We start from the raw sequence: 20449 nt of genomic DNA, 5'->3' as shown, positions 1-20449 counted from the left end.
TCGCTCATGCGCTTTGCTGAGGTGATGACAAGAAGGAAAGCAGTTTTGGCTGAGAGCCACCTCACTTCTGCCTGTGACAAGGGTTCAAAGGGAGGTGAGCATAGGGCATCCAGCACCAAGGGTAGGTCCCATGTAGGAGCCCTTGGGACGTTCGGGGAGCGCAGCCTCAGAGCCCCCCTTAAGAAGAGGGATACCAGCCTGTGGCTCCCCACTGTGTTGTTGTCAACCCTTGCATGTTGAGATGATATAGCAGCCACATACACCCTGACGGTAGCGGGACACCGGCCGTCGTCCAGGAGGGACCGCAGGAACTCAAGGTTAGTAGGCACCGAGCAATGTACTGGGTCCTCATTTCGTCCTTGGCACCACGCACCAGTCAAAAAATAGTTTCCACCTGTTTGCGTACTGCATACGAGTAGATGGTGCCCTTGCATTGAGAATAGTCCTCTTGACAGGCTCTATGCAGTCGCTCAGCAGCGGGTCGGGCCCTCCAGTGGCCAGACCCAAAGCAGGAGGTGCCACATCCGACCCTGAAGCTAAGAGGTCCTTCCTGTTGGGGAGACGCCAAGGCGTCCCGCAACAGAGTCTGTGCAGCAGGGAGAACCAAGTCCTGGCTGGCCAGAAGGGGTCCACCAGAAAAAGCCTGTGGCCCTGATGAAGGGGTGGATAGGCATAGAGAAGACACCTTGGCCATGTATGAGCCAGGGCGTCCTGACCCAAAGGGCTGGTCTTCTCCATCAAGGAGAACCGTAGGGGGCAGTGGGTCGACATCCTCGAGGCAAAGAGATCTACCTCTGCCCTGCCAAAGAGACCCCAGATGCTGTGCACCACCTCTGGATGAAGCCGCCACTCCCCGGGTGGAGGCTTGTGACGGGGGAGGAAGTCGGCGACTTGGTTTTGCTCTCTGGGTAGATACATTGACCCTTGCCTGGCCAGGCAATGGGCTGCCCAGGTCAGGAGAGTCTGGGACACCCAAAGGGCGAGCGTTTTAGCCCGCAGCTCCGATCGAGACGATCACAAGGCTACAGGTAGCGATGAGCTTGAATAATCGAAATTGTAATAGGCTAGCTTGGCTTCTACTCATAAAGTAGTAACTTTTGCAGCGAGAAGATGAAAAAGGACTGAACTCGTTGACAACACCGGAACTTATGCCTTCCGGGGTCATACGAGGTCGCACATGACTTTGTTGACATAAATATTCGACCTGCGCATGCGCGAGACAGAAGATATCCAGTGCTAAGCACTGCTTCTGGCGGTCAGTAAGGATGAAATAGAAAGGGCGGCTCTGGCCAATAGGGTGGCTGTGGCGCAATAGGGCGGCTGTGGCGCAATAGGGCTAGGGCGGCTGTGGCGCAATAGGGCAGATGTGTCGCAGTGGACTAGTGTGTTGGTGTTCGGATCAGGGGAGCATATTTCAAATCCCACTGCAGTCAGCATGGCGTTGTGTCCCTGGGCAAGACACTTCACCCAAAATTGGTCCTGTGGGGATTACCCACAGTAAGTCGCTTTGGATAAAAGCGTCTAACAAGTAACATGTAATGTAATGGCTGAAATGTTTACTTTACTTTAATAAATTCTTATTATTTATCAAAAAGTCTAAGGTATTTTACTTCATAAGTACTCTTTGATGCAGCTCCAGCTTCGATCAACATCGCATTAGGAGGGTGCAGCACTATATATTTTGCATTGAAGCCAGCTCTGAAATGCAGGCCAACATTCCTGTACCATTTCAGACTGGATGTTGTGTTCCAAAGTCTGAATATCTCAGATAATCAACAGGTGTTAAAATCCCAATTAAATTGTTAGTCTAATATGGACAAAGCTCATGCACATTTTAATTGACACCTCAAATATTTTGGCAGGAGTGGACATGCCAGATATCGGTTTATTATTTTCCTTGCTACATCGTCTCTATGTTCTCTATTGTCTCTTATTTTCTTTTCAGCTGATAAGTTTAGTATTGCGTTGTAAAGAAAGAGTTAGCCGCTGACTATCTACACTCCAAAACATTTGAAACGTTGACTTAAATAAATGTATTATGTAACCAGATAACACATAACTGTATTAGATTAGTTAAAAGCAATTATATTAAGTTTAAATAAAAGACAATAGGTTTTACTTAACTCTATTGCGTTCAACTAATCTAGTACAAATATGTGGAACCAGTTGACATAACACAATTTAATTAAAGTCAATGTTTAAGTTCAATGTACTGTCTTACTCAAACATCACCTCTAAAATACATAACAACTTTTGCAAAATGTTGTCTTCTTTTCTTTTTACCACATTTGCTTATTAATGAGGTAGCATTGAAATGAATCTACATATTATAACATTCCCACCATAAAGCTGCCCATTACAACTTCAACTTTTCAATGACAAGGTTAAAATTAAGAAAAACAAAACCTTGATTAAATAATAACACATTTTCTAAAGCGTAGTTAAAACTACACTATATGTGTATGATAACTAACTAGCAACATTTCTAAACCCTTGCTTTGTTCCTTTTTTCACCTTCATCTCAGACAGTATCATCATTGGTCGGTGTGTCTTTTCCACTTCTACTCATGTCAAACTAAGTGGCCCAATCCTCTTTCTATGAATTGTTTTTGACTTTTGGTTTGAAATATAAAGCTCAGGGTCATGTTGATATTTGTATCTTATTTGAATAAAATCAACACAATATGATCCATTAGGAAGCACTTTGACTTTGATGTAATGTCAATTGCACAATCAGTGTTAAACCTGCTTTCATCAGGCTCATACTCCCAGATGGTAAGGCACACTAGGAGCACAATAGTCGCAGTGTGCTCTGCTCAACATCCCATAATACTTATTGTTTTGTATTGTACCACACACACACACACACACACACACACACACACACACACACACACACACACACACACACACACACACACACACACACACACACACACACACACACACACACACACACACACACACACACACACACACACACACACACACACACACACACACACACACACACACACACACACACACACACACACATGGGATCTAAAGTATGTGTGGCAGTTATAGCTCAGATTCATAGAAATTGTGGGTTTAACTGAACTGGAAAGTGTTCACAGAACTTGCTAAATAAATGTTAAAGCATGCACATCCTCCAATATTTAGAGAGGTGATATATTAGTGTTTAAATACCATGTCTGGTGAATATTAAAATGTTCTAGTGTTGAAGTTCTAGTCTGTAAGAACTTCAAGTAAGTTGATATTATTGTATGGGATAACAGGTTTGAAATGGCTTGGATAAACATCCTGCTCCTTTATTAGGTTCATCGAATCAACGGAATGAATTGATTGCCTCTCATCATAAGTCATCAAACTCTCTCTGAAAAACACTGATGTGTGCTTAGTGTATTTGAACTTGTGGTTAGATTTGCACCGCTTATTGGCTTCCCCAAATAACTAGATGAGAGCAAGTCCAAGTGGAGCACAATGCACAGCAAACAGCAGAGTGTGTGAACAGTCCAGGTGCGGCTCAGGCTTTTGTCGGAGTTTAAAAGGCAGCGATAAGCTGCGACACAGATGGCTTTCCCACATCATCCCCTTTTACTCATTCGTAGATTATTTCCTTTGTAATTTCCCCTATGATAGACCTTTATTTGTTTGTGCAAAGTCATCAAACAATAGATATATCACTTTCCTTTAATAGTCATCTTTTGTAATGTGGTAAGGCGAGATGAGAGGAGGAAACAGAGCAGAGAATCTCAATTGTATCAGTTGAGAGAGCGTACAATTGATCCACTACATTGGCAATGATGCATCAGTGGGCCTTTTCACAATGTAATAAATAAAGGGATACAAAAACTGTACATTATAATTGTCTTAAATTCAAGAACTATTTGCAAATATGTTAGATATATTTTAAACATTATTTTGATGTTCAGGGTTATTGTATGGAACAATGGGAGTTCATAATTTATATGTACTTTAGTATTGCACAATAAACAAGTACACTGATCCATATTTTTCTATTTGTTAGAGGTACAGAGGGATTGATTCAATTATACCGTTGATAATATTATCCTATTAAACTTAATACAGTATAATCTCACAATGATCTGCATAAGGAAATAATTTCCACTAGCAGAGGGTAAATATTTGGTGCAAATGTAGTGATGGGCATTTGTCTGATGGTTCAAATGCGTCACCACTTCAGGGCGTGCTCTTCACAACAGGACCTATATAGTTCTGTGATCTCTGCCAAAAGATACAAAAAGCATCATTGCAGACAGCTGTTTCGCACAACAAATATAACCAAAAAGCTCTCATCTGAAAATAATAATGCAGCCTGAAGAATACAATCGCAGAGGTAATGCTAGCTTTCATTTCATTGTAATGACATGTTTTGTTTTGATGTTATATCTCACTGAAAATAATGATTAGCAAACAATAGTCAGAATAAAGATGTATTTCACTAGAAGTATCCTTGCAGCTGTTAAAGTGTCTGTTTCTGACCAGGTAAGGAGCTGGTGGACTACATCACACAGTATCTGGGCACCATCAGGGAGAGGAGGGTGATTCCAGATGTGAAGCCGGGCTACATGAGGGAGCTTCTTCCTGATACTGCGCCCGAGGAGCCGGAGGACTGGGAGAGCATCTTCAAGGATATCGAGAAAGTCATCATGCCAGGAGTAAGTTCCTACTGTCAAACATTATCATCAGAAGTCAGAAACGATGTCTCTGAAGCAAGTTCTGTCTCCTCTTCTCCCTCAGGTGGTTCACTGGCAGAGTCCTCATATGCACGCCTACTACCCCAGTCTGACCTCCTGGCCCTCCATGCTTGGGGACATGCTGGCCGATGCCATTAACTGTGTTGGATTCACCTGGGTAAGGCAACAACTCACCTTCTACACTACCTCAAGACAACTAAGAAAACATAACTACATTCGCGTTTTTCAATGGGTTTGCATGGTGATGTAATCATATGGATAGATATTGTGATACACAATGAGGTTTCTTAACTGGTAATAACAATCACCTCAGTTACAGTAGTTAAAGCAAACTATTGTCTTAATGTGATTAATCTGTATTTGCATGCATTATTTTAGCTTGAAACTGTTTCATTTCAGACTAAAGTTCTTAGAAACTTTTCATTTGTCATTTCTTTTTAAATCAGTAGTTTAAATAATAGGCTTTACCATGTGATTATTTTATATAGGCTATTTAATTACAGGAAAACATGCTATATCGTGATGTGTCTCTACATATAGAAAGGAAATAACTAGGCATAGAAGATTTTTTCCAAATAGCCCAGCTCTGATTGAAGACATACAATAGAGTTTGTTGCTGGTTTTGAACAGGCCTCCAGCCCAGCATGTACTGAGTTGGAAATGAATGTGATGGACTGGTTGTGTAAAGCACTGGGACTCCCCTCCTTCTTCCTGCATCACCATCCTGACAGCAGAGGTGGAGGCATACTGCAGGTTTGAGAATACCCTGATCTGATTTTATTCAAACGCCAAACTTGAAAGTATTCTCTGCAGTAACTTTTTAAGTCTCTCTTCTGCCTGAACCTCTTGTTAGAGTACAGTCAGTGAGAGCACACTGGTCACTCTTCTGGCAGCCAGGAAAGACAAAATGTTGCAGCTGCGTCCTGACCTCGAGCAGGACGTGGACGACTCGGTGCTAAATTCAAGACTAGTGGCCTACGCTTCAGATCAGGTCAGTGTCCGTTTTTTCACCTCACCTGCTACTGCGGCAGGTCACTGAACGTTTCCACCGGCTCTCTCTGAAACCTATATTTAATCCCCTTTGAATTGTATCTGACACATAATGTGAGATATGGAATGCATTGTCTAACCTTAATCCCTCATTATTTTGAAATCAAGAATTTCATTGAATAACAAGTTACTTTTCCCTAATTCAAGTAGAAATCTGTCTGCCAGGGTGGAAGGTGACCTGAAATGTTTACTGCTTTTATAGGCTCATTCCTCGGTTGAGAAGGCAGGTCTGATCTCTCTGGTGAAGATCAGGTTTCTTCCCACTGATGATCAGTTGTCTCTGAGAGGACACACTTTGAAACAAGCCATACAGGAAGACAGGAGGATGGGACTGGTCCCTTTCATGGTACGTAGACTGAAGGATGGGTGGGTATCATGGGGTGTTTAGGTGGAGATTTACAGTGTTTACTAAATTATGTTTACCCTCGATGACCTTTTGTACAGTATGTTTAGGAATACTCACAAGTATTATAAGGGCTTGATTTTTATATAGAGTTGCTTCAACTATCTACACTAATGTGACAGTCATGGGACATTTAAAATAACAGCTGCTTTCATGTTTTCAATATATTTTGCTAAAACACTTAGATATGTTTACCTCACTAGAATTTTGATAGAACGACTTCTAGTATTAAAGTAGATCTGTGGATGTATGTATTGAAACCTACAAATATCAAGTGGTATTCTTAAAACATAATTATGTACAATTTGGTTTGATAAAAACCTAGGTTTGTGTTTCAAATACTACAAAAAACTGACATTGAAACTTTCATCTCATTGGTGGTTTTGTTTTCTCCTGTGTTCAGCTGTGTGCAACTTTGGGAACTACAGGAGTGTGTGCCTTTGACAATCTGTCTGAACTTGGACCAGTCTGTACGTCTTAAAATTCACTCCTAATAATATCTGTATAAAAAAATGTCTGTGAAGTCAAAACATTGAGTTGTCTTTTTGAGATGCGCGTGGACAGTACTTGTATTTTAATCTCTTCTACAGGTGCAGAAGAGGGAGTGTGGCTCCATGTTGATGCCGCGTACGCTGGCTCTGCATACTTTTGTCCTGAGCTGCGCTGGTCCCTGGAGGGCATTGATCTCGCTGACTCCTTTGTCTTCAACCCTTCCAAGTGGATGATGGTTCACTTTGACTGCACAGCTTTCTGGTGAGTAAGAGTGCTAAATACTTGTCTCAGCTCTTCAGAAATAATGGATGAAAAGCATGTTCTTTGTTGGATAATTCGTTTTTATTTTCTATAGCAATAGCAGATTTGTATACTTACATTATAGTGCAAAAGCCCAAATAAGAATCAACTTAATAGTACATTTAATTCAAACTATATGATAGATAAAAAAAACAATTAATACTAAGTGAAAGATGCTTGTTTATTTGTTAATATGGGTTTACCTTGTTTTCTCAGGGTAAAAGATAAATATAAGCTCCAACAGACGTTCACTGTTGACCCTGTTTACCTCAGACATGAAAACTCACAGGCAGCCACAGACTTCATGGTAACATACTGTCTTGTATCACCTAATTACATTTCTATTTATTATAGTGAATCATTTCATATAAGGAAACCTTGTCTTTCTGTTCAGAATTGGCAAATTCCCCTCAGCCGACGTTTCCGTTCTCTGAAACTTTGGTTTGTTATGCGCTCCTTTGGCCTGAAAAACCTCCAGGCTCATATCAGACATGTAAGTGGCACTCAGTTATTTTAATGCAAATTATTGAAGGAATGAATATCCAATGTAATCAGATTATGAACATGTATTTATGTATAAAATACTAGGACATCCCAAAGCTTTTATTTGTCTTTCAATTATAGGATTTACATGTATATTTCTGTATTGCATCAGGGGATTGAGATGGCGAAGCTTTTGGAGTCTCACATTAGGAGTGACCCAAATTTCGAAGTTCCCGCTGAGAGGCACCTTGGCCTGGTGGTGTTCTGCCTAAAAGTAGGTGGCACAGATTTAAATTGTCTATGCAGTAAACTTTGTTGAGCAACATGTCTTTGACTTGCTAATCATTGTTGAAAGTAACATCTCATATAAAGGTCAGTTAATTTATAAGGAAATAAAGTTTTTCAAGAGCATGCTAGTCAAGTTCAGAGCAATATAGGAGATCATTAAAAGTGGTAACCTTGAAATTATTTCCTCTAAATGTTTGAGTTTATTTGAGACGTTTGGGTTTTTTGGCCTAGCAATATTTATGTATTTTTTATTCTAGGGGGGAAATGCTTTGACACAAGAGCTGCTGAGGAGACTGACGCGCTCAGGCACCATGTACCTGATCCCTGCAGACATTAACACCAAGCGCATCATCAGATTCACGGTGACCTCGCAGTTCACCACCGCAGAGGACATCCTTAAAGACTGGAGCATCATCTCCAAAACAGCTTCCACTCTCCTGGCTGAGATTCAGGCTCTGAACAATGCAGACCAACCAAAATCAGGGAGAGATGAGGTGATGGACGAATACCTCGACTCTGACATGCAGTCTGAGGGGAGCGAGGATGCTGTCTCCTGTCTTGAAAAGGCTGAGGTGGAGCTGTGGATTGACAAGGCCTGGAACAGATCCAGGAGACCAATGCGCTCTCTCAGCTGCAGCAGCGAGCCTCTGCCTTACACTTGCAGGGGGCCACTGTCTGGCTACGACTTTGATACAAGGCCTAGTTTTAAAGATGATGCAGGCGCCCTCCCTAGCACGCAATCGACAGCAGGATCTGGTCCTATGTTTAAGATTACAGAGGTGCCTTCAAATCTCATGGATAAAAAGGTCCTAAAAAAGCTGACAAAGTTCTACAGCGTGCCCAGTTTCTGCAACCAGTGGGTGCAGTGTGGCCCGCACCAGCTCTGCTGCCCTGTAAAGGTTTCACAGACAACTACAAAAAACGTATCCTCCACCTGCAGAAGAATTAACTGTATGTCTTCTTCTCCTGTTGCTAACACTGCCCCCTCTACCAATCCACTGGAAACCACCACAGCACCTAAGCTTCTATAATGATCCTAAAAGCAGTTAAGTACAGTAGATTAGATACAGACAGTAATTCAGCTGTATTGAGCAATTTACTACTGTTCAGGCCGGTTGCTGTGCCAGCACTTTCAGTTCTTGGCAAATCTAAGATCACTGTATAACCATGTCAATGATTTGGGATTGCTTTACTCAGTACAATCATGTTTTTAATTTTCAATTAAATCCCTTAAAAATATTTCAGTACACAATATTCCCTTCAAGTAGCTCATGAAATGTGCTGTACATAAATGTTCAATGTGAATGCCATTTATCATTATTTGACATCCAGTATCACTTAAAATCTCAAAATCAAATGTATTATTTTGAGGTTCACAATCCAACAATAAACACTGTACTCATTCAGAGCCTGATTTTTCCATCTGTGATGGAGTTGAATATCTGCTGAGTCATGGGTACATAGTTGTTGTTGTCCTCCAGGTAGAACAGAGGGTCACTGATGGCAGCCGGGTCAAAGCCCTCCTGTCCCAGTTTCACCTTCATTTGCTTAAACGTCCCAGTAACTATCACTGCATCCTGCCAGACAAACAGAGACATATTCAGACGAATCCATGAATTGTTATGTGTTATAAACGTATTCAGCAAGACTTTCCTTACCTGCAAGCGAACGAAGCGGGGTCTTGCGTAACTGGGGAGGTAGTTTTTGACGTGTTGATAGACAGCTTTGGTGTCAAAGTCCATGCTTTCTTTGAGCTTCACTGCTGCCATTCCAACTCGTCCCTCGTGTCCTTAAAAGTGAAGGAGAAAGTCAAATGACAACTTTAGCAGGAGAGGATTATAAATGTCTCTCCGTTTTATAGAAGCACTTAATGGAAACAAATTACAAAAATTGTGTATGATTATTGTGAAATTCTATATGAATATAAATAGTCTAATGAATAAACAATCAAACACATTTAATGATCAGATGCAAGGCTTTAACTAACATTTCGTTTTTAGGAGTTACAGATTTTCAGCACCATAAATCCTTACTAACAAAGTGATTCTTACCTGGCACCTTCACACCATAGACATTAGCCTCCTCGACAAAGTCCAACATCAGCAAATGATCGGCCACCTCTGTCGTTGCTACATTTTCGCCTTTCCACCTTTATTCAGGGTCAATAAAACAAAGACAGTAAATGCATAACTTGACTGCTATGTTTTCATTTAGCACTGAAAAGTTGGTCATAATTAGCAAACAAACACAGAATTATAAAATTATAATTCAATGATGAATCTGAAATTATATTAGCTAAATTAAATGCTTTATAGGTATTGAATATAATACAATGTAATGTTGTGTCCACATCTTTAATTAAGTTTGCAGAGGTCAAATGTAAAAGTTAATATATAATAGTTATTTTCCAATTAATTTACCAAGTCAAACACAGAATGAGTTTGTGAACCTTTTAGGGAGTGACATGTTCTACAAATGTCAACACATCTATTTGATATCTAAAGCTGTTCCTAGATGTTCCATTACCCGCTCAGCTCATCAACTTTGTTCAAACCACTCACCTGAAAGTGTCTCCAATTCGGTCTTGAAAGAAGACAAATCCCTCCTTGTCTATCTTTAGAAGGTCACCACTGTTAAAGTAGAGGTCTCCCTTCACAAACACATCTCTTAGCTTCTTCTTCTCTGTCTGCTGATGGTTCTTGGCGTAGCCACTGAAAGGAGTTCTTTCTTCGATCTTCCCCACAAACAACCCGGTCTCTCCTGTAAGAAGCACAGGATGTTTATTAGTAAGAGCTAGATTTCAAGACTCATAAAAAGGGGGGGGGGGGGGGGGGGTTTCTGACCTTTGGGGACTTCAATACAAAATCCCTTGGAATTTTTGACGGGCTCCTCTTTCTCCGTGTCATACTTTATGAGGGCGTACTTATATCCCATCTAAAATGCAATTGGAGAATAAAACGTGAGAAAAAATAAAGTAGTAGTTATATAAAGAATCTTATCTTCTAACATTTTAATTCATACTGCATCTCTCTCTCTATATATACATATATATATACAGTGGGGCAAAAAAGTATTTAGTCAGCCACCAATTGTGCAAGTTCTCCCCCTTAAAAATATGAGAGAGGCCTGTAATTTTCATCCTAGGTATACCTCAACTATGAGACAAAATGAGAAAAAAAAATTCAGAAAATCACATTGTCTGATTTTTAAAGAATCGATTTGCAAATTATGGTGGAAAATAAGTATTTGGTCAATAACAAAAGTTCATCTCAATACTTTGTTATATACCCTTTGTTGGCAATGACAGAGGTCAAACGTTTTCTGTAAGTCTTCACAAGGTTTTCACACACTGTTGCTGGTATTTTGGCCCATTCCTCATGCAGATCTCCTCTAGAGCAGTGATGTTTTGGGGCTGTCGCTGGGCAACACAGACTTTCAACTCCCTCCAAAGATTTTCTATGGGGTTGAGATCTGGAGACTGGCTAGGCCACTCCAGGACCTTGAAATGCTTCTTACAAAGCCACTCCTTCGTTGCCCGGGCGGTGTGTTTGGGATCATTGTCATGCTGAAAGACCCAGCCACGTTTCATCTTCAATGCCCTTGCTGATGGAAGGAGGTTGTCACTCAAAATCTCACGATACATGGCCCCATTCATTCTTTCCTTTACACGGATCAGTCGTCCTGGTCCCTTTGCAGAAAAACAGCCCCAAAGCATGATGTTTCCCCCCCCCCATGTTTCGCAGTAGGTATGGTGTTCTTTGGATGCAACTCAGCATTCTTTCTCCTCCAAACACGTCTAGTTGAGTTTTCACCAAAAAGTTGTATTTTGGTTTCATCTGACCATATGACATTCTTCCAATCCTCTTCTGGATCATCTAAATGCTCTCTAGCAAACTTCAGATGGGCCTGGACATGTACTGGCTTAAGCAGGGGGACACGTCTGGCACTGCAGGATTTGAGTCTCTGGCGGCGTAGTGTGTTACTGATGGTAGCCTTTGTTACTTTGGTCCCAGCTCTCTGCAGGTCATTGACTAGGTCCCCCCGTGTGGTTCTGGGATTTTTGCTCACCGTTCTTGTGATCATGTTGATCCCACGGGGTGAGATCTTGCATGGAGCCCCAGATCGAGGGAGATTATCAGTGGTCTTGTATGTCTTCCATTTTCTAATAATTGCTCCCACAGTTGATTTCTTCACACCAAGCTGCTTACCTATTGCAGATTCAGTCTTCCCAGCCTGGTGCAGGTCTACAATTTTGTTTCTGGTGTCCTTTGACAGCTCTTTGGTCTTGGCCATAGTGGAGTTTGGAGTGTGACTGTTTGAGGTTGTGGAGAGGTGTCTTTTATACTGATAACGAGTTCAAACAGGTGCCATTAATACAGTTAACAAGTGGAGGACAGAGGAGGAGTTACAGGTCTGTGAGAGCCAGAAATGTTGTTAGTTTGTAGGTGACCAAATACTTATTTTCCACCATAATTTTCAAATAAATTCTTTAAAAATCAGACAATGTGATTTTCTAGATTTTTTTTCCTCATTTTGTCTCTCATAGTCGAGGTATACCTAGGATGAAAATTACAGGCCTCTCTCATCTTTTTAAGTGGGAGAACTTGCACAAATACTTTTTTGCCCCACTGTATATGCTATTGCAGCTGCATGTTCATCGCATGGCGTAAAATGTTAACCCACAAAATATTACTGAAAACCTATTAGCATTAGCAACTTCTTACTTTGTGGAGAAAATGCTCTTTGCCAATAGCTCCAACTTTGCCACAGTAGTTGACAAAGCCAACATTTCCTTCAGTCGCTCCGTAGCATTCACAGATACAAATGTCCCCAAATCGCTGCAGGAAATCCTCCCAGGTGTCGCTCCTTAACCCGTTCCCCAGGGCCAGTCGGACCTTATGATCTTTATCATTGTCTCGCTAGAGGAGAGCAAGAGGTGAGACAAGAATAAGAGACCTCACATTGTGTTGTTTTGTTTGGTTTTGATACATGAAAATATCGAATAAAACTATCAAGGCTGCTAATGAATGTATGTGCTATATTGTTGTAATGTGTTAAAACAACATGACCATATGTGACATTACACAGGGTTTTACCTTAGGTGTGTTGCAGAGGTAGCGCATAATTTCTCCAATGTACTGAATAACTGTCACGTTGTACTTCCTACAGTCGTTCCAGAAGTTGGAGGCAGAGAACTTACGTTTTAAAACAACCGTGATGCCTGCAAATGAAGGCACAGATTCAAGCAACACAAAATAAAGTCACAGTTAGAGCTAAGAAAGTGTTTTTGACCTTGAGGACCTTGAAATACGAATATAGTTGGACACTACTAGTCCATATCACTTGTTTAGCCTTGACTAAACAATCAGCATGCACCCTGTGAATCATTGGTAGGTTTATGATCTTGTGAATTACCTTGTTCCATGGCTCCACAAAGCCCCATCACAAATCCAGAAGTGTGGTAAAGAGGCAGGCACAGGAAGAGGACATCGTCTGAGCGGACAGCAGCTATGGACTGAAGAAAGCTTGACATCCATAGCCTCTCGTGGTTGATAACAGCTGCCTTGGGAAGTCCTGAGAGAAAACGCCATTAGAAGCAGACGCAGCCATTTTTTATTGTCCTATCTCTGCAGCTCAAGGTCTGCAGACTATAAACACAATCACAGATTAGAAGGGAAGGTCAGATGAGCCTGTCAGATTACCTGTGGTTCCTGAGGTGTAGATGTAGAGTGCGGGACTCTTAATGTTAACGTTGGCCCTCAGCTGAGGTGACAGAGGCTGGTCTGAGGCCTGCTGAACTTTATCAGAGAGGCTTTCAATGCCCTCCACCTCACAGTGCTCACTGAGGATAAACACACGCACACCCTGCTCGGTCAAGGTGGGTAACACCTCCTCTACAGCCTGTTTCAAGTCTGAGAGAGACAAAACCGAACAAGGAAGTTCAGACTTCTTGGAGGTCAGTGCTGATATAATAAACATGGTGAATCAATCATTACAGATCATGGGAATTAAGCCGAGAAAGTCAAAGCCCAGTCCAATAAATGAATTGACAAACAAGATATTGCAGTATAGGAATGCAAACTAGTTTTGAGGCATATTAGAGTGGTTTGTTTACCAGAAAGAAGGGAGGAATAGATTTTGTTTTAACCCTCCGGTATCATTCGATTGGACTACGCAAATTAGTCATTCGAGACAAAAATGTCCATTGCAAAATACTTTGATAAAAACATTATATTAAAAGGTTTTTTTCCCAACTTTTTTGGGTTCAGTCTTTAAAGCAACTTCCGCCCTATTAGTTTTTGCACAAAATCAGATTGCACAAAAAAGTTACATATTAGTCATTCGAGACAAAAATGTCCACTTCCAAAAACTACTCTAAACTGACAACAGATTAATATTTTTTTTAACTTTTTGGGGTTAAATCTTTCAATCAACTTCAGTCCTAATAGAAAATACCAGAAATGTAATCATTTTCAGGATTTTAACCCTTTAAATGCCATTTTGAATACATGAAACCGCTGTTTTTTGTCATGATGAAAACAGAGAAAATTAGTTATTTTCCAAAAAATACATATCTGGTGACTGGCTCTTTTTTTTTTATAACAGTCTTGGATGTGTCAAAGATTAGCAACAAAATTGATTTTTTTTGCATTATTAGTTTTTGAACAAAATCAGATTGCACAAAAAAGTTACATATTAGTCATTCGGGACAAAAATGTCCACTTCCAAAAACTACTCTAAAATGACAACAGATTAATATTTTTTTTAACTTTTTGGGGTTAAATCTTTCAATCAACTTCAGTCCTGATCAAAAATACCAAATGTTAAATTATGTTCAGGATTTTAACCCTTGAACTGCCAGTTTGAAAACATGAATTAGCTTTTTCTAGGAAAAACATGCACAATAAGGCAGTTATTTTCCATATTATAAATGTTCGGGGGGTCGGCTTCTTTTTTTTTTATCACAGTCTTGGATATGTCAAAGATTAGCAGCAAAATTGATTTTTTTGCATTATTAGTTTTTGCACAAAATCAGATTGAACAAAAAAAGTTACACATTAGTCATTCGGGACAAAAATGTCCACTTCCAAAAACTGCTCTAAACTGACAACAGATTAATATTTATTAAAACTTTTTGGGGTTAAATCTTTCAATCAACTTCAGTCCTGATCAAAAATACTAAATGTTGAATTATGTTCAGGATTTTAACCCTTGAACTGCCAGTTTGAAAACATGAATTTGCGTTTTCTATGAAAAACATGCAAAAAAAGGCACTTATTTTCAATGAATGTTGGGGGGGGTCAGCTTCTTTCTTTTTTTTTATCACAGTCTTGGATATGTCAAAGATTAGCAACAACATTTATTTTGGTGCATTATTAGTTTTTGCACAGAATCAGATTAAACAAAAAACTCACACATTAGCCACTCGTGTCCCATCCACTCCCATTATAACCACATCTTTTGATCTCTCCGCCATACCGGTATAAAATCATGCATTTTGTAATGTCAGGGTTTTATATTGGAGGAAAATAGTTCAATTTGTCCTTTTTATTTTATATCACCAGATGTGACATTTTACCATTGCTTGTCATTTCTTGGTTTCTTTGCCTGTTGTATAATGGGGGCCTTACAGCCATTGGAATACATGTATGAAGCTAATATGACATAGGTGTGTTGGTATGGATGTGGAAGAGTGGTATCAGCTGAGAAATGTGTGTGTGTGTGTGTGTGTGTGTGTGTGTGTGTGTGTGTGTGTGTGTGTGTGTGTGTGTGTGTGTGTGTGTGTGTGTGTACAGAGACAACAATATACAGTAGATTTGGTTTACAGCAAGTCGCAGTTTTCGCCTCATATCTTTCTTTCTTTCTATCTCTCTTTTTCTCTCACTCCCTCATTCCCAAACTCGTACACACTCGTACATATTAAACCTCCTTATACCTTGTATGTGTGTGAGTGATTGTGTGTGAGAATGAGACAGGAGTAAGTGTGCTCTCATGGCATTTTGTTTTTCATTTGTGCTGTTTCATGTGTCTTTGAGGTAAACAGATGTATGATCTTGACCCAGCTTGACCTCGATGTTTTGAATTGTTTGGAACTTCAAAGTCCTTTGATAATGTCTCTTTAGCAAACAGACATACACAGCCATACATACACTCCTTGAAGTAAATAAAAACACCTGGCTGCAAAGCCAAAGCTTCAAATATGTGTAGTTTGGCTGGATGGTCATTTCATTCCTGTGATACGCAACAAGCAGTAAGATGAAGAGGAGCTTCTCTGTGGGACAAGAGGTCTCAAGCAGCCCGTAACTTCAGCTGCAGGACTCATCCTCTGAAACAGAAACACTCTGAGAAGGAGAATCTGGTGTGGATCTGAACTGTGCTTGAAGGGAGTCCGCACAAGGATAAAACACTTTTTTGCCAAACAGTTCATTTATCGGATGGGGGCAGAGAAGAAGGAACAATTCTGCCCCGAATCCCACGTTGACACAGAGGAATCGATGAGGTCCTTTGCTGAGGAGGTTGAGGAGCTTCAGAGGAGCTGCTGAGGAGCTGCAGAGGAGCTGCTGAGGAACAACACGATGGTGATGAGGTTGAGATGTATCAAGGAATACAAAACCTTTTAGATGGAAAAAGCCTGATGGTCACTAAAGTCCTTAGTGATCTCCTCCTCAATCACACCACAAAGGGGATGATAGCACCAGAGATTGCCCCAGGAGTAACAAGAATATTCGTTGCGCCGCCACGTGAAGCCATGCTTAGAGAAATGATCAGATGTTTGTGGTGGAGTCTGATCGTTCTTCATCTGACCCTTCCCCTGAAAGTGGAGAGAACACACAAGATCCAATCCCGTAGCTGCGCTACATTCCTCTGCAATATCCTATCCAATGTTTGCTCAAACATCTGTGGCATCAACATCCCTTCAGTTTGCCACCGGACGTCCCCCATGCAGGTGTGTCATGTCGACAATACTGCTGATGATCTCAGGGGTAAAGAATAAATCAAAGAAGGATTCCACGTCATGAATTCTTATTCATGCCACTCGTAATGGCATAACGCGTGGGCCCTGAAACAAAACCTCTGGCAGCAGGAATGTAGCGTGGCGTTTCCTCGTGAGAGGGAAACCAGATTTGAAAATGTTTTGATGTCCACCCATGATGGACACGATCCTCCGGATAGGATAGTGCAGAGGCATGTAGCGCAGCTACGGGATGGGATCCTCTGTGTCCTCTCCACTTTCAGGGGAAGGGTCGGACGAAGAAGGATCAGACTCCACTGCAAACTCCACATCAGATTCTCCTTCTCATGTTTGGCAAAGAAGTGTTTTATCTTTGTGCTGACTCCCTTCAAGCACAGTTCAGATCCACACCAGATTCTCCTTCTCAGGGAGTTTCTGTTTCAGAGGATGAGTCCTGCAGCTCAAGTTACGGGCTGCTTGAGACCTCTTGCCCCACAGAGAAGCTCCTCTTCATCTTACTGCTTGTTGCGTATCACAGGAATGAAATGACCATCCAGCCAAACTACACATATTTGAAGCTTTGGCTTTGCAGCCAGGTGTTTTTATTTACTTCAAGGACTGTATGTATGGCTGTGTATATCTCTTTGCTAAAGAGTAATTATCAAAGGACTTTGAAGTTCCAAACAATTCAAAACATCGGGTCAAGCTGGGTCAAGATCATACATCTGTTTACCTCAAAGACACATGAAACAGCACAAATGAAAAACAAAACGCCATGAGAGCACACTTACTCCTGTCTCATTCTCACACACAATCACTCACACACATACAAGGAGGTTTAATATGTACGAGTGTGTATGAGTTTGGGAATGAGGGAGTGAGAGAAACAGAGAGAAAGAAAGAAAGAAAGATATGAGGCAAAAACTGCGACTTGCTGTAAACCAAATCTACTGTATATTGTTGTCTCTGTACACACACACACTGTACATCCACACACACACACACACACACACACACACACACACACACACACACACACACACACACACACACACACACACACACACACACACACACACACACACACACACACACACACACACACACACACACACACACACACACACACACACACACACACACACACACATATATTTCTCAGCTGATATCACTCTTCCACATCCATACCAACACACCTACATCATATTAGTTGCATACATGTATTCCAATGGCTGTCAGGGCCCCATTATACAACAGGCAAAGAAACCAAGAAATGACAAGCATGTAATTCAAGGGTAAAATGTCACATTTGGTGATATAGAATAAAAAGGACAAATTGAACTATTTTCCTCCAAAATAAAACCCTGACATTACAAAATGCATGATTTTATACCGGTATTGCGGAGAGATCAAAAGATGTGGTTATAATGGGAGTGGATGGGACACGAGTGGCTAATGTGTGAGTTTTTTGTTTAATCTGATTCTGTGCAAAAACTAATAATGCACCAAAATAAATGTTGTTGCTAATCTTTGACATATCCAAGACTGTGATAAAAAAAAAAGCCGACCCCCCCAACATTCATTATATGGAAAATAACTGCCTTTTTTTGCATGTTTTTCCTAGAAAAAGCTAATTCATGTTTTCAAACTGGCAGTTCAAGGGTTAAAATCCTGAACATAATTTAACATTTGGTATTTTTGATCAGGACTGAAGTTGATTGAAAGATTTAAGCCCAAAAGATTTTAAAAAATATTAATCTGTTGTCATTTTAGTGCAGTTTTTGGAAGTGGACATTTTTGTCCCGAATGACTAATATGTAACTTTTAACTAATAATGCAACAAAAAAAATCAATTTTGCTGCTAATATTTGACATATCCAAGACTGTTATAAAAAAAAAAAAGAGCCAGTCACCAGATATGTATTTTTGAGAAAATAACTAATTTTCTCTTTTTTCATCATGAAAAAAAACAGCGGTTTCATGTTTTCAAAATGGCATTTAAAGAGTTAAAATCCTGAAAATGATTACATTTTTGGTATTTTCTATTAGGGCGGAAGTTGCTTTAAAAATTGAACCCAAAGAAGTTGGGAAAAAAACCTTTTAATATAATGTTTTTATCAAAGAATTTTGCAGTGGACATTTTTGTCTCGAATGACTAATTTGCGTAGTCGATTTGTTACACAGTGAATTAAAGACCGATTTGAACAATTGAAATTGGAATTCCAAAATAGATCGAGAAAATAGCCTTGTTACAAAAAATCAGGCCATTTGCACCAACACAACCAAAGTTATTGCAAAATGAAAAGTGAAAAATGACCCATATGGACAAAAACGTCGACAGTGATACCGGAGGGTTAATGGTAAATGTTTCTTATTGAATGCTTTTTTTTCAGATTTAATTTTTCAAATGTAAGGGTTCCATATACAAATTGTTATTTTTGTGTTATGGATTACTTTTTTAAATAATTCAATTCAATTAGTGTCCCAAATATCAATATCAGCATCATCCCTTTAAACATCCACAATATCTCTGGATAAACGTATACACCATGCACAGAATTTTTTTTTTTAAGTAATATTGTTGGTAGTCTCTTGTAAGTGTACACGTTTTAACACAAATTATTAAGATTGGGAAGTATGGAATCACAAATAATTGCAGTAAACCCGAAATCAGCTTACCGGCACCAGCCACCAGGAACTTGGCGTCACAGCAGGAGAAGCAGTGCACCAGAGACTTGGATCTGATGTTGCAGTTCAGTAAAGAAGATATGCATCCCAACTTGGTAAGAGCGAGCCAGAGCCACACAAAGTGAGGCTCATTTCCCAGGAAGAGGGCCACCGTATCCCCCTCCTTCAGGCCGGCGTGTGTGGACAGCGCTCGCGCCACTTTGTTGCTCTCTTTGTCGGCTTGGCTGTAGGTGTACGAGCTTTCCTCGAAAATAATGAACTTCTTTTGCGGATGTTTCGCCACTTTGTCCAGAAAACCGTCCAGCATACTGTAAAACGGTTTCCGCTTCTTAATTTTGTTAAGGCTTATAGCAATTTTAATTGAAGAAATGGCGAAACTCAAATCTTGAAAAAAATAACGAGTTTTCAGGCGAAGCAATAACACCAAAAGTGCCAAACCTGCCAGAGCCGTGTATAAAATATATGTTATCATTGTTAGTCAGAACAAAAATGTCAGTCTGGCTGTATTAAGAGTTTAAACTCTCAGCAGCACACAACACAAAAACTGAATGTAGTCAGACCTTTATTGAGTCGACGCACCGAACTTTGACCAATGTTTACTAGGGGAGTAACTGAAGGCTTCATGGGTGGAAAACACTTCTCCCTCCGCAGATGTCGAAATCAGATTTAAATAGTATTTTTTGTATGCGTTTACTGCTCCTCCCTCCTCAAATCAGTTTATTGTGTAATCATTCTGCTGTGGAACAAAATGACCTGCAGAGGATTGGTTTCCAAAGTATTGTTGCCAATAATGGTTCACTTAGGATCAGCAACTAGTTGGGAACAAAGTGAACCCTGATATAGAATGTGTTTGTCAGATGTTCAGTAAAAAAATAACATAAGTCAAAATTGTTCTGTCCAAATGACCCTAGAATGACCTTTTGTCAAATTTAAAAACAGCATGGTTTCTAAGGTTTATGCCTGTTACTTACCTTACAAGCCTGGGCTGATGATGTGTCATCATTAAGTCATGTTATTTCAACATAAATTATAGAGTAAAAACGGTGAGTGACACTTTTTAAACTTATCATA

The 20449-nt window shown here is 40.2% G+C and overlaps 2 protein-coding genes across 2 annotated transcripts; one reads left to right on the top strand and one right to left on the bottom strand.

Annotated features, from left to right (window-relative positions):
• The first annotated feature begins 4317 nt into the window (after positions 1-4317).
• On the top strand, positions 4318-9140 carry hdc (histidine decarboxylase). The gene is made up of 12 exons (XM_079667260.1): positions 4318-4360; positions 4510-4682; positions 4765-4878; positions 5352-5474; positions 5575-5712; positions 5974-6117; positions 6578-6644; positions 6765-6927; positions 7183-7273; positions 7361-7459; positions 7622-7723; positions 7995-9140. The coding sequence occupies exons 1-12, from the start codon at positions 4333-4335 to the stop codon at positions 8766-8768; spliced, it is 2016 nt and encodes a 671-aa protein (XP_079523386.1). The 5' UTR covers positions 4318-4332; the 3' UTR covers positions 8769-9140.
• On the bottom strand, positions 8926-20013 carry LOC307030685 (long-chain fatty acid transport protein 2-like). The gene is made up of 10 exons (XM_079667262.1): positions 19370-20013; positions 13440-13649; positions 13153-13311; positions 12834-12958; positions 12462-12656; positions 10581-10671; positions 10299-10497; positions 9789-9886; positions 9396-9526; positions 8926-9314 (listed from the first exon to the last, which is right to left on the bottom strand). The coding sequence occupies exons 1-10, from the start codon at positions 19848-19850 to the stop codon at positions 9141-9143; spliced, it is 1863 nt and encodes a 620-aa protein (XP_079523388.1). The 5' UTR covers positions 19851-20013; the 3' UTR covers positions 8926-9140.
• Positions 20014-20449: the final 436 nt, after the last annotated feature.

This window comes from Notothenia rossii (assembly GCF_949606895.1).
Source record: "Notothenia rossii genome assembly, chromosome: 2".
Taxonomy (NCBI): Eukaryota; Metazoa; Chordata; class Actinopteri; order Perciformes; family Nototheniidae; genus Notothenia; species Notothenia rossii.
The sequence above is the reverse complement of the archived record's forward strand: the minus strand, read 5'-3'. Positions and strand labels throughout refer to the sequence as shown.

Excerpts from the sequence above, each read along its gene's own strand:
- LOC307030685 (XM_079667262.1), bottom strand. The coding sequence starts at position 19,850 with ATGATAACATATATTTTATACACGGCTCTGGCAGGTTTGGCACTTTTG. Across the intron at positions 12,959-13,152 it reads TTGTGGAGCCATGGAACAAG|GCATCACGGTTGTTTTAAAA; the intron begins GTAATTCACAAG and ends CTTCATTTGCAG. Across the intron at positions 9,315-9,395 it reads CCCGCTTCGTTCGCTTGCAG|GATGCAGTGATAGTTACTGG; the intron begins GTAAGGAAAGTC and ends TTTGTCTGGCAG.
- hdc (XM_079667260.1), top strand. The coding sequence starts at position 4,333 with ATGCAGCCTGAAGAATACAATCGCAGAG. Across the intron at positions 4,879-5,351 it reads ACTGTGTTGGATTCACCTGG|GCCTCCAGCCCAGCATGTAC; the intron begins GTAAGGCAACAA and ends GGTTTTGAACAG. Across the intron at positions 7,274-7,360 it reads AGGCAGCCACAGACTTCATG|AATTGGCAAATTCCCCTCAG; the intron begins GTAACATACTGT and ends CTTTCTGTTCAG.